Source organism: Halichoeres trimaculatus, unplaced genomic scaffold (assembly GCF_033239565.1).
Source record: "Halichoeres trimaculatus isolate MK-OKI-2021-1 unplaced genomic scaffold, fHalTri1.1 fHalTri1_scaffold_3, whole genome shotgun sequence".
Taxonomy (NCBI): Eukaryota; Metazoa; Chordata; class Actinopteri; order Labriformes; family Labridae; genus Halichoeres; species Halichoeres trimaculatus.
Genome location: NW_027437181.1, coordinates 24433493 through 24446744, shown reverse-complemented (window position 1 = coordinate 24446744; position 13252 = coordinate 24433493). Strand labels below are relative to the sequence as shown.

Sequence of the window (13252 nt, the reverse complement as noted above, 5' to 3'; positions counted from 1 at the left end):
ATAAAATACCCCAAAGTGATGCTGAAACCTCTTCCTTCACACAGCAAAGCTTCCCTCAGGTGTGAGAACACGAGTGACGAACAAAACAGGCAGATTGTGACACAAACAGCTGGTCAGTGAGCAGAATACTGCAGCACAACGAGAAGACTATGGCCTGGAGTGTTACACCAGCGCAACTCTGAGCTGGACAAATCACAAACTCAGAGTTCAGTTTGTTTAAAGAAGAATCCACTAAGGCTTAAACTCCACCTAAACACCAAATTAATTTTAAATAATAAAACAATTCTTTTTAAATCTGGACATTTAAGAAAATGAACTAGAGAAAATCTTATACCTTAACTTAATCCATCACAGTATTGGCTAAGCTATATTCAGCCAGTCAACAAATATGTTAATGTTTCACACACATCAAAAATGCCATCATGAATCTGCTCTGCAACAAAATATCAAATGAGTAGAATAAGTGCATTGTGGAGCAGTAGATCTAAATCCAGCAAGAAACAAAGCATATAAGCCTTTCTTTTTTTACCCTCAGCTAATATAACTTAAACCAGATTAGATATTTTTCTCAGTTCTTTCATTAAGGTTTCAGAGGACAGAAACAGTTTGTTGGTGTTCAGAGGCATCACTGTCTTCACTGGCTGTTTGCACACTCTGAACGGTCCAAACAGAGGAAGAGCCGCTTCCTCATGCAAGTGACACAGCGTCTTGTTAAAGCTGCTGATGAGCCTCAAGCCGCCGCTCTGCTCTGATGAGAGAGGCCGATAATAAAATACAAGATGTGCATTTGTAAAATAAAACAGTTGGCTGACAGTTACACTAATAAGGTAATAATGGCATGGGTTCTTCAGCCCAACAATGCAGAACTGCCCCGGGGCACCGATCAAAAATTAATTCTAATTATCATGTGAATACTGCATTAACTCTGAAGAATGATGAATAATAAATCTGCAACATGGTTCTCCTCTCAAAGCAGACTTGCTCGCATGATGATGTGATTTTTTCTTGGTCTGCTGAGGCCTTTTTGAAAGGACCAGCACAAAGTAAATAACTGAGCATGTACACAGACCACCAGTGTTTTTGTGATTTATTCAATTCATGGCTCAACAGCAGTACCTGAGTGTTTTAGCGCTCTGGTTCATCACTCTATGATCAGAGGAGGTTTCTGTTTACGCTTCTATCTTTTATCCTGAGTGCTTTTATTAATTTCTCTATTGGTTGATTCTGGAAACAGGTTAACTCATGACCCTAAAATCTATCTCATGTTTGGTTCTGAGAAACATTTAGAGCTTTAAAACAGTCACCAGCTGCATTTAAAAAGATTTAAATGTTTCCAAAATGTCCCTGAGAGCAGGACAAAATTTAAATTTATCTTTTCAAAAGTGTAAAGTAAAATTGATCCAAAAAAAATATGCTGCACATAGCAAGATATATTACAGCCGGACATTCAAATTACACAAAAAGCAATTACTGACAAAATTTACATCACAACTTATTGAGTACTGCAGAAGAAATGTTGAAAAAGAGTTTTCTTATCTGCTTCAGAAAACATGAGTGACAATTTCTTCCCATTTCTGACAGTCTTTGTTTCTACCAAAATACAACACTTATGTACCCTTCAGTAAGAACAAACAAACAAATTTCATTTTGTGTTCACAGGAAAAAACAATTCAGTCATAGAAGTGAGCAATTTATTACTAAATGGACTTACAGTTATAGCTGGCGTTACAACTCTGCTTTTCAGATTACTCAGCCAAGCAGCCTCCCAGGGAGTGCACTGCGAACCCCCTCATATGGGTAAAAAAAATACACACAGATTAATTGGAGGAGGCTGCGATGAAGGAGGCGATGCTTTCACAACAGCAGCAAAATGGTGGGTGAGAGTGTAGACATGCTTAAATACGTCATCTTATAGTTAGAAAGAGCTGTGATTTGTTGAGTGAGATTGTGAAATTGTGATCAAAACATCAGTCTATCAGCTGATAACTGCTGGGCAGATGACTTCTGTGTCTTGTATAAACTTGCTTAAACTCCTCAAACTAAATAAACAGAAGATATAAAAACCTCCAGACCTCTGTTTATGGGCTGGCAGTAGCTTGAAGGTGTCACAACTGTTCAGGTCTCAACCTAACAAAGCAGAGACAAAATCAGAAGAATGGACTTTAGATTTTAATTTGACTTGCAAATGCTGCATTTACTCATGTTCATGCTGCTAAAGCTTTTTTATATTTAACAAACAAAAGTTCTCAGGCTGTTGCATGTGTAGTTCTGAATTATGAACCATGGACATCATAAAAAACAACAACAAATGTATTTGTTCAAACTCTTTAAAACTGTAACTATCTTTTGTGTAAAAATATGACAGAGAGGCTGTCACTTATCATTATTTTCATCACTACCTCCAAAAACTGCAATTAAATATTTGAGTTCAGTTGCAACACTGTTGCTGTATTTGGACCTATGGAAAACATCATAAATGTAGGTGTATGGCCAAAAGAACAAATGTATGACATACTTGAAGATTTTAGTGGTATTACTAAATGAACTGGATTAAAACAGTAGCCACATTTGCAAAGATAAAGTTTTACTATAACATATCTTCCAAACGTGTACACTTGTAAAAAGTGAGAGGATTGAAAGTTTGCTCCTTGGCAGTAATGAAACAGTGAATTGAAAACTGAAGCAAAAAATCCCACTAGATTCTGTTTTTTAACACACTGTTGTAATTTTATTTTTATGTCTATTGTCTGTCATTGCTGCAGAGGGGCAGGTCAGGCAATTGAATGTGCACCATCGTCATATTCTTTTCAAAAATTAAAAAGTTATCAAAGTTGACCCAACACAAATGTTCCTCATAGAAGCTTAAATCAGAGATTACAAGTTTATTAAAAAAAAATCTATGCTGGAGGAAAAGTTCATTATTTCAGATATTAGAGTGATTACTTACACATTTTAATAATAATAATAATAATAATAATAATAATAATAATAATAATAATAATAATAATAATAATAATAATAATATTATTATTATTATTATTATTATTATTATTATTATTATTATTATTATTATTATTATTATTATTATATTTAAGAGTTAAAAAAAGTCTCTGTCACTGTTTGGTCTTGAGGTTGGTAGAGTGATGTTATTGTGATATATAACAGTTGATTGTGTTCAGCTGTACTGTAGTCAAGATAAGGTGCACCAGACACAAAGAAGAGGCTTTCTCCAAATCTTACTTCATCTCTATCCTGGAGGCAGAATTAAGAAGTTCATATCAGAAATACAGGTAATCCAGTTTCAGACTATAAAACTACTCTGATTACAGTACAACATTTGTAACAGATTACGACAGATCTCAGAGCCAGTTCAAAACAGAAAAATCAGACAGTGTGCTGTTAAGGTGCTCAACCTTTATTTATTCAATTAGTAATAAATGTATTTTTAAAACTTTTGTCCAGATTTTAAGGTGGTAGAAATGCATATAAATACGGTTATATACACAAACAAGTCAGTCAAACCTCAGATGCATCAGGCCAGGGGAGTCTGAAGGATTTGGCATGATAAATAAGTTATAGGTCTGACAATAAAGGCAGAGTGCCATAGAATCCTAAAACATTCAGGAGACACCGAGTCACAGTGAAAAGTTCAGTAATGAAGCCCAAGAAAGCCCCCGCTGAATTCCAAACAAGAACATTTCGCTCTTGCCAAAGTTTAAGTGGTTGATTTCAGTCACACATATATATTTCATGAGGTTAATGGGCCCCATCAAATTGTGATTAGAGAATCTTCAGGGAGGCTTTTATACCAGACTGACAGCTAGGAGGACTGCAGCTTGATGAAGACATCATTACCAGGTCACAGACAATAACTCTGCATGGGTTATTTCTTACCACTGTAAATGTGTTATATATGTATAAGAAAGTCGTAAATTAACCCTTGACCTGTGGCGTTAGCCAAACAGTGAGTGTATGTGATAAGATGGTTTAAATTTAATACTTAATTTCATTCAATACCTAAATAAGCCACAGTATAATAGTACAAACTTTTTACAAGTGAGTTAAATTAATGGGTAAAGAATGCCACGATTACTTCATGCTTTGACTGAACTGATCAAGCCAGGGATCATGAGAAGTTGCTGTACCACAGTGTTAACCAGCAGTTAGGTTATAGTTGGTTACAGTTGGTAATAATGTAACAAGTCGATGCCTCAAAACTTTAATGAAGTAGTTTATGTCATATCTCAGAACAGAGATTAAGCTTTTTTGTTATCATGTGCAGGCTACAGCAATAATATTAGATTGGCAATGCATTTCTGTTACTATGAGTCAGTGATTATATGGCACCAATATTTCCAGGATGCAGGATCTCGGCTTCCTCTGTTGATTCTGCCTTGACTGAATCAAAAATACACCATAGAGCTGCATAACACTTCATCATAAGCCGTTATTATTCACAGGTTAGACGGATGTCTTTCAAAATCTGATAGACCCACCAACACAGAGAAGCTATATACTTATAAACAGCTAAATTAAGCTGATTTTAAGCCAGCTTTTCTAATTGTTGAGGGCTTTATTTTTGCTCCAGTTTTTAAAGACAACCTCACCTTTAATATCACTTAAACTATTTAAAGCTATATTTCCTGGGGCTTTGAAAAAAAGGAGAAATCTCAAAGCCCAACAGCAGTTAAGTGGCATCAGTTCCATCCCTTTTTTATGGTGTCATTGTTGTTTATGCAACTCACTGCATTTATCACAACAGCGGACACACCAGCATCGCCCTGACAAACGCACCTTGGGATTCGGCCTCAGTGATGCCAGAAATAGTAGCCACATCCAGCTTAGCGAACTCTCTGGGGAAGAGCCTCTGCAAAGAGAAACTCAACATGTTTATGCCCACAAAGCTCTTGCAGATCTTGAGTGACAGAGACTGAGACTCTAAAAGTTAAAGTAATGGCTGTAATGAGCTCTCCGAGGACGGGGTGAAGAGGTTATGTAGAATCATAAAAGACGTACTGCTCAGCCTGGTTATAAAAATATCTGCAATAAACTTGTGTTTTGTTGAGCCACTTGAGCAATGAGAAATAAAAAGAGGCTTAAACATGATACCTCTTTGTCTGGAAAACAACATACCTATGGTACAAATGAGAGTGGCTGATGAAAGTGAGTCTGTCACATTGAATTAACCACACAATACACCTTATTCCAACACTAAACAGAAAAGAGCCTAGCCTAGAAATAAAGATCAATATGAGCTGTAATAAAATACCTAAGATTTAGTTTAATGCATCCTAATTCAATTGAAATGCCATTAGATCTAAGAGCTGACAGTTCCATTGTTCCATCACAGATTACAGAGTGAGGTCACTTATTAGAGAGAGAAAAACTTTTAAATGCTCCAGGACACCAAGACATGATTGTTCAAGTTTTAAAATCTGTTTTGCATAATACAATAACTGACTTTTATATGCAGTCCAAAAAACTTTTCAATATTAATAAGAGACTTCTCGTCCAACATGACCAATACCAGAATGAGTTTCCATGTTTGTGTGGACTGAAAAGAGTCCACAATCAGATATGTATGGATATCTTTGGATTGACACTTTTGAATGTTTATCTTATTCATGAATTTTAATTACATGTATCTTGGAACTTCATGAACTTATAATAATACACTTCAAATCTCACACTGCCTCCACTTTTATTGTTGAAGATAACCAGAAGTTGTAGTGGTCGCTAAATAATTAACATCTCAGAATGAACCACCTTGGACAGACAATTGAGCATTGTCTAAGTTTTGTCTCCAGCATAGTCATATTGTTAGTTTTGAATCCTGAAAAAAAAAAAAACTTTAGGTAAAACTTTGGTTACTTTGCTTTGCCAACTCTACACAAAGATCATACCATATGTTTTTGTGCTATGCAACCATCCAAATATATTCTTGAGGGCTTGTGTAGAGTGACATAACAGCCAGTAGTTTTCACAGTTCAATTAGATTTTTTTGTGTCAAGAAAAACATTTTCTCTCGAAGTTTGCTGTCAGAAAGGTTGGGAAAATACTCATGATTCTAATATAATTATTTGCAGTTGCTGAAATGGCTGAAACACTTGATGAAATACAGTAGCCTAACTTCACCAGATTCTGCCTTGACGTACCTTCAAGCCAACGTGTAGACAATAAAAATATCAGTTCATCCTAAAGTGACCCTACAAAAGTACAGCTACGTAGATGTGCTATCAAGCAACACACTGATCTATGAGTAAAATAAAAAATGCATTCAACTATTTTTATGTTTCAGATCAGACAGAGGAATAATGGTAGTCTGAAGACATGGGCAGTCTAAAGCCACGTACAGAGAGAAGTAGTTTGCACAGATTCACAGCAAACCTGTCTCTGGTTGTTTTTTTTTTTTTCCCTTTTCTCTTTCTTTTAAACTCAAATCACTTAAACAGACCAGCTCAGTCTAAAGACGTGTATTTTTCCTTCAAGAATACTTCTAAGAAGTGAACCTCAGTTAATAAAGTCCTGTATCAGTGCCCTAACTAATGCTTGTTGCTTTATTCTTATTTTTATTTTTATTTATTATTTTTTAACAAAATTAATTTTTTAAATTGCCGGAGTTCTTAAGTAACGTGGTTTTGTTATCTTTTTCATTTTTACTTATATATATATATATATATATATATATATATATATATATATATATATATATATATATATCAAAGACTTCAAATGCAATGTGTCCCCATTGCCTTGAGAACCTGATAGGTGTAGTTCTGATATTTGTCCAACAGATGGCCTCGTTCTAGAATAGATGAGCCCGTGAAGCAGAAGTCGTGTGTCTTTGAATCCTACTGATTTTAAGTTAGAAAGAAAGAAAGAAAGAAAGAAAGAAAGAAAGAAAGAAAGAAAGAAAGAAAGAAAGAAAGAAACAAGAAAATGAACAAATACATTTAAAAATAGAAATAAAAAAATAGAAGAATAGACTAATTGGTCGTCTATAAGGGACAATCTAAAAAAATCTGCCTTACATTTCACATGCCCACAACAAATAGGCTATTGCTCAATATGTATTTCTCTTTATGACATAGGAAAATTACCTTTTTTTAAGTGGGATCAGTTTTAAAGCTCAAAATAAAATCGAATTGTTTACTGTATGTTATGTAACTATATAAAATTAACATCTTTGGGGCGATTAAATTTATACTTTATCACATCGTCAACATTTGCTGTCATGTGACCAACTTTACCCTTTGTTAATATAAAGTTGAGTTAATCAAATTCTAATATGGTTACAGCTTTTGCGTATCCTCTCACGTTTTTACGTCATGGTTTTTAATATAATCCTTTTGGTAAATTATGTTTGAAATTGTTGAATTTTGTTCATTTTAAATTGTATTTTAGAGACAAGTTAACCTTTGTTCTTCGCCTTTTTAGACATAGAAATATTCTGAATTTCATTCAGACTGGATGAGGGAGAGAGCGCTGCTGTAGGCCGATTGGAGAGTCCGGCGTAGACGTCATGACGTCAGGTCAGCAGCGTGTGGGACCCTGCGGACTCGTCGCCCGCCCCCCCAAGTCCAGAGAGACACACGTTATCAGGGAGGCAGCAGAAGGGCCAGTCATCTGCTCACATCTTTTCTGCATCGACCACAATCCCCTTCATCCTTCCTGTATGGTGGATATTATTTTCAGCTCTTCTTTCTTGGGTGATATGGGGGATCATTCCAAAAGTAAGTCACAGAAACTGCACCGTGGACTTTTGAGTGGCAGATTTGGTTTTCGTCGCAGTGGCACTATAGGCTACGTGACATAGAGCAGTGCAACGGTTGCTTCAGTCGTAATAATGCAATCATTTATGTGGCCCTATGCGTCCCCTGAAAGTGAAATAATTCTGTGCCACGCTTTGAAAATTCTGGCAAAAGTCGTCATGTGTTATAAGAGCAAGACTTGTGCTGTCTGCAGAGACGAAGAGAAGGCTATCCGCAAAAACCGAGACAAACTGCAGCTATATTTTATTGTTTGTGTAACGGGATTTATTTTGAACAAATCTGTGATAGTGTGTTTATTCCCAATGCTGTTTATTTACAGAGAAGCCAGGATTCGCGATGTGTGTCGGATGTGGAAGTCAGATCCATGACCAGTACATACTGAGAGTGTCTCCCGACCTGGAGTGGCATGCAGCCTGCCTTAAGTGTGCGGAGTGCAGCCAGTACCTGGACGAGACCTGCACTTGTTTTGTCCGGGACGGAAAAACTTATTGCAAAAGAGATTATGTAAGGTAGGAGCTTTGAAATGTTTAACATAAAGTGTGAAGCCCATTCACACTTTTAAAGTTTTTCTGTGATGCATTTTAAGCGATTAGAAATCCACATTCAAAGCTTCGATAACCCTCTTTAAAAAGTGACTTTTGCTCCAAAAGAAATATACAACTAAATGTGTCTAACATGGTTTTTTGGTCAACAAATGCCAGGGAAAGATAGAAAGGCATGTTTTTAATCCATTTACATGAAGGAGCAGACGAGACCTAAAACCTTTTTTATTCATCTCCACAGCCTGAGGTTAACCATGTCTTTTAAAATAAGTCTTTCCCCGTTTCCTATTTTTCCAGGCTGTTTGGAATAAAATGCGCAAAATGCAACCTGGGATTCAGCAGCAGCGATCTGGTGATGAGAGCCCGGGATAACGTGTATCATATTGAGTGTTTCCGGTGCTCGGTGTGCAGCCGACAGCTGCTGCCGGGAGACGAGTTCTCCTTGCGGGAAGACGAGCTGCTGTGTCGGGCGGACCACAGCCTGCTGCTGGAGAGGAGCTCCCCACTGAGCCCCGGACACCTCCACTCCAACAGACCGCTGCACCTAGCAGGTCCGATTATTATTATTATTATTATTATTATTATTATTATTATTATTATTATTATTATTATTATTATTATTATTATTATCAGTAGTAGCAATGAATAGTAGAATCACATATATCGCACATATCTAGTATCACTAGAAGTATAGGCTATGAAATAAAACATTTTTGCTAAATGGTGGCCTCCTGTTTAAGAATAAATACTTTTTAAAGTAAAGGTAAATCCAAATATTTTTACATGAAACTTTTTAACCCCTAATTTAAAGAAAAGATACGTTTTTTTCTTTTAGACCCTTCATTTTAATCCGGATAGCTCGTTTAGTGTAGTGACTGTTGAGCTGTGTGTGTGTGTGTGTGTGTGTGTGTGTGTGTGTGTGTGTGTGTGTGTGTGTGTGTGTGTGTGTGTGTGTGTGTGTGTAAGGTGTGTGCTCTCTTTCGGCTTAATTTCATAATTGATCCCATTAGCACTAACCTGCTCGGTTGCCATTATCTGAATAATCTGGTAGGCCTATTTGAGTCGCGACAGTGTGTGTTTGAGTATGTGTGTGTGTGTTTGAAACGGTGTGTGTGTGTATGCTCGTGTGTGCGCAGAGCTGTCAACCTGCCAAGAGAAAGAGAACAAAGCAAATGTGTGAATAATGTTCCTGTTTAAAGCGCTCAGCTCAAAAGAGCTCAGAGGGAAGACCCAGGCCTGGCGCGGAGACAGGCGCTATTTCATATTTCATCTGCGCTTTAAAATAAATGTAAAGGGGTTTACGGAATGCCTATTGATGGGAGCAAAATATAGGCATGTTTACCAGAGACGTGTTTGGGGATTATAGTAATCTGTGATCAAACACAGAGGCTTGTTTAAGATTGAAAACATGTCCTTTAAAACACTTAATCATAGGTTAGGAAAACGAGTTTTACGCACCAGACTGCGGAAACTTTGTCCTTCTTTCTATTCAGGCTGTCACTGAAATTATGATTTTTTTCTATTTAACAGAACTAAGCTACTGAAAAATCGAAAACGTCCTCTTTTAGACATGGACGGATTTAGGCCATTCCACCCCCTTGAAAAAATCTCATAGTGCGTAAAATACACCAATAATTTCTAAAGTCAGAGCGATGCAGGTACATGGCAATGAATCACGGATGCCTCAACTCGTCAGTCTTTTTTAAGGCATCTGAGAACATTTCTAACCGGCCTTTCCTGTCCTCCCTCTCGCTCTCAGCAGACCCGGTGTCGGTGCGGCAGGCTCCACACCGGAACCACGTGCACAAGCAATCTGAGAAGACGACACGAGTCCGGACGGTGCTGAACGAGAAGCAGCTGCACACTCTGCGGACCTGCTACAACGCCAACCCGCGACCGGACGCGCTAATGAAGGAGCAGCTGGTGGAGATGACCGGCCTGAGCCCCCGGGTCATCCGGGTCTGGTTCCAGAACAAGCGCTGCAAAGACAAGAAGAAGTCGATCCTGATGAAGCAGCTCCAGTCGCAGCAGCACAGTGATAAGACTGTAAGCATCTTCGTAAGTTTGACCACTTGATTACTACCAACGATTTCGTACATTTGATGCTCTTGCCTGATTGCTATCACTTGTATTTTGAATCATAAAAGCCTGTAAACAATTAAGTCAGCTTTGTTCCTTTTTGAGGGCTGCCATAAATCTTAAAAAATGTGGTACAAGAATACACAGGCCTCAAGACCACAAGCAATACTTTAATATTTTTCCAAAGGGTGTCATGTTTTATTATTCTTTTTGTTTGTTTTTTTAATTCTGTTTTTTTTTTCTTTATGGCCTTACCTAGCTTTTGGTCCATCCTCTCACATGCGGTTTCACTCCTTTCTACTCTGTACTTTTTACTTTACTTACACAAAGACAAATTGAAACCGTTCCAAGTTGGCTCTAATGTTGTTCTGTATTCAAACTTTACGTCAATGAATAATGAATCAACTGCTTTGGCTTCAGTTGCTTGACCTGGAAGGTGAAAAAAAACTTCCTCTGCAAAAAGACTTGGCCTGGCATCTCAGGCCATTGTTTGACTGCAGTTTGCTCGTTGCCCAAGTAAATGCATCCGAGGTAGAGGCTGTCTCAGTTCACCCAACTTCAGCAAGTAATTTAAAGGCCGCTCAAAAGCCCTCTTTTGATTTGCGAGAGGTGTATTAAAAAGCATGCAGGGAGCTTCTCATCAGTGTCTTATCAGTGTCCTCAGTTCTGACAGGGCGGTGATAGATCGTTTTTGCAGGATGAGGAAAAAGCGATGTTATGATGTTAATTTCTAATATTTTGAAATTCTTCTCTGGTCAGAACCTGCAGGGCCTCACAGGGACGCCTCTTGTAGCGGGGAGTCCTATCCGACATGAGAGCACCGTGCAGGGGAACCCTGTGGAGGTTCAGACCTACCAGCCTCCATGGAAAGCTCTGAGTGAGTTCGCCCTGCAGAGTGACCTGGACCAGCCCGCCTTCCAACAACTGGTGCTTATCTATCTATCTATCTATCTATCTATCTATCTATCTATCTATCTATCTATCTATCTATCTATCTATCTATCTATCTATCTATCTATCTATCTATCTATCTATCATCATCATCATCTGGTGCACACTCTCACGCATCATTTTTCTGTCCGTTCAGGTGTCTTTCTCTGAATCGGGATCTCTCGGGAACTCTTCTGGCAGTGACGTGACTTCTTTGTCCTCTCAGTTACCGGACACCCCCAACAGTATGGTACCCAGCCCGGTGGAGACGTGAAACGGGGCCCTCCGGACCTCCCGGGCCACCCTTTTCTCCTGCAGGGACATTTGCAGCATGATCCCGGCCCACTGCATGTGACCAGCTCATCATCACCAACTACAGCGGATTTTTTTTTCTTTTTTTTTTTTTTTTATTATCGTTATCATTTTACTTCCTGACATGGAACAGACGAAAGCAGCGATTGACTCCCGTGTTTTCCTTCCTTTTTTCGTGGAGCTTTCATTGACAAAAAACTGAGCAGGACAAATGTTGCATGACTTAATATGGAGAGAGAAGATGTACAGAAGACTTCCTGATGGATATACCACAACAAACCTCCCTCTCTGAAACAAAAAGGAGACATTTCCAAAGGACATTTCTGCGGTTTCTTCATTGTGATCATGTTGTGTCTCATTTTTTGATACATTTATTGCGTTGTGGAGTCTAGTTGACTCTTTGTCTTAAGGTCAGAGCATGATAATCTGCAAACTATTCGTGTTGTAAAATACTTTATCTTACGGGCAGGAAACAGGTTGTTCGAGCTCATCGAACAAAAAAGTAAATTATTGTTATATTATTTATTGTTAGGAAAGCGGTTCGTTAAAGGGATTAATAACTGATAAAAAATAAAATGATAAACACGTGATGTGTCTTAATGACCACTCTTTGTGCAGGCGAGTTTTTATGCAAGCGCGATTGCACCTAAAGACTTTGTTTTCCTTTTTTAAAAAATCGAATTTAATGGACAATCCAGCTGTGAAAGTAACAGTGGATGCATGGAGCTGAGTGAATTTACAGTGGCCAAAAAGTCAAATCCAATGAGGAGACAGATTATTCTTCCTCATGACAGGGACTCTGAAACGTGCACCATGCGTGCACCTTTGCAGGCCGATTGACTTGTGTGTGTGTGCAATTTTACCTAAATTAGGTAGGTCTGCCTGATTTGGAGCCTGCAGATTTAGCTCAGCTGTCTTATCTTCATCCTACATCTTCGGCGTTTCCCCCCTGGGTTATGTGTCAGGAATCGGCCAGTGGTCATTTACTATCTCGGGGGCAGAAATCTGCTGTAAATTGTGCTCAGTCCAGTTTCTCTGGTTGAGTCACAGACCGGTCTAGACAGCGCGGAGGGATCGGCGACCTCTTATCTAGTCCTGGCATCACCTGCAAGCGATACACTGACTGAAGCCACAACAAACTAACTAAACATCCCCCTCTCTGCAGATACACACACAGAGACACACACACACACACACTCTCCTCAAAGCACTTCGTAAGAGAGGGGAGCATAGATCAGCTCGTAGAGGGTCACTTCTCCTGCACGGTTTATTTTCCTTCAGTGAAATGCGTTTTTGCGCGCGGGTCAGTCATCGTGACAGCTCGGGCTAAATGAGCTCTTCAAACGGTGTGTAGGACAACACAAAGCTGTTATGGATACTTTTTAAATCATTATTACTTCGCTTCTGGCTTTGACTACCTACAACTTTGTTCTATTAATCAGTGAAATACAGACTGCGAACTGTTTGATAGTTATTGAAAGAAAAAGCCCATCAGGGGAGGTTATTGAATTTTACCTTGAGGCTATTTTGTTATGTAAATTTTCAAAAGGTATAAGAATATTTAAAAAAGATTAGAGAGAAAATTCGACTTTGATGGAAAAAAACAAACAAAAACCA

General features: G+C 38.3%; 1 protein-coding gene across 4 annotated transcripts; it reads left to right on the top strand.

Moving 5' to 3' along the window:
- The first annotated feature begins 7605 nt into the window (after positions 1 to 7605).
- Positions 7606 to 12288, top strand: isl2b (ISL LIM homeobox 2b). Of its 4 annotated transcripts, none has more exons than XM_074666743.1 (6): positions 7606 to 7733; positions 8092 to 8281; positions 8612 to 8865; positions 10074 to 10360; positions 11153 to 11320; positions 11481 to 12288. In XM_074666743.1, the coding sequence occupies exons 1-6, from the start codon at positions 7676 to 7678 to the stop codon at positions 11595 to 11597; spliced, it is 1074 nt and encodes a 357-aa protein (XP_074522844.1). In that variant the 5' UTR covers positions 7606 to 7675; the 3' UTR covers positions 11598 to 12288. The 4 variants fall into 4 exon arrangements, with proteins under 4 accessions (XP_074522844.1, XP_074522841.1, XP_074522845.1 ...); XM_074666740.1 differs by having other exon boundaries at positions 10074 to 10372; XM_074666744.1 differs by having other exon boundaries at positions 10077 to 10360; positions 11481 to 12287.
- The last annotated feature ends 964 nt before the right edge of the window (positions 12289 to 13252 follow it).

Excerpts from the sequence above, each read along its gene's own strand:
- isl2b (XM_074666740.1), top strand. The coding sequence starts at position 7,676 with ATGGTGGATATTATTTTCAGCTCTTCTTTCTTGGGTGATATGGGGGAT. Across the intron at positions 8,282-8,611 it reads TGCAAAAGAGATTATGTAAG|GCTGTTTGGAATAAAATGCG; the intron begins GTAGGAGCTTTG and ends CTATTTTTCCAG. Across the intron at positions 10,373-11,152 it reads ATAAGACTGTAAGCATCTTC|AACCTGCAGGGCCTCACAGG; the intron begins GTAAGTTTGACC and ends TTCTCTGGTCAG.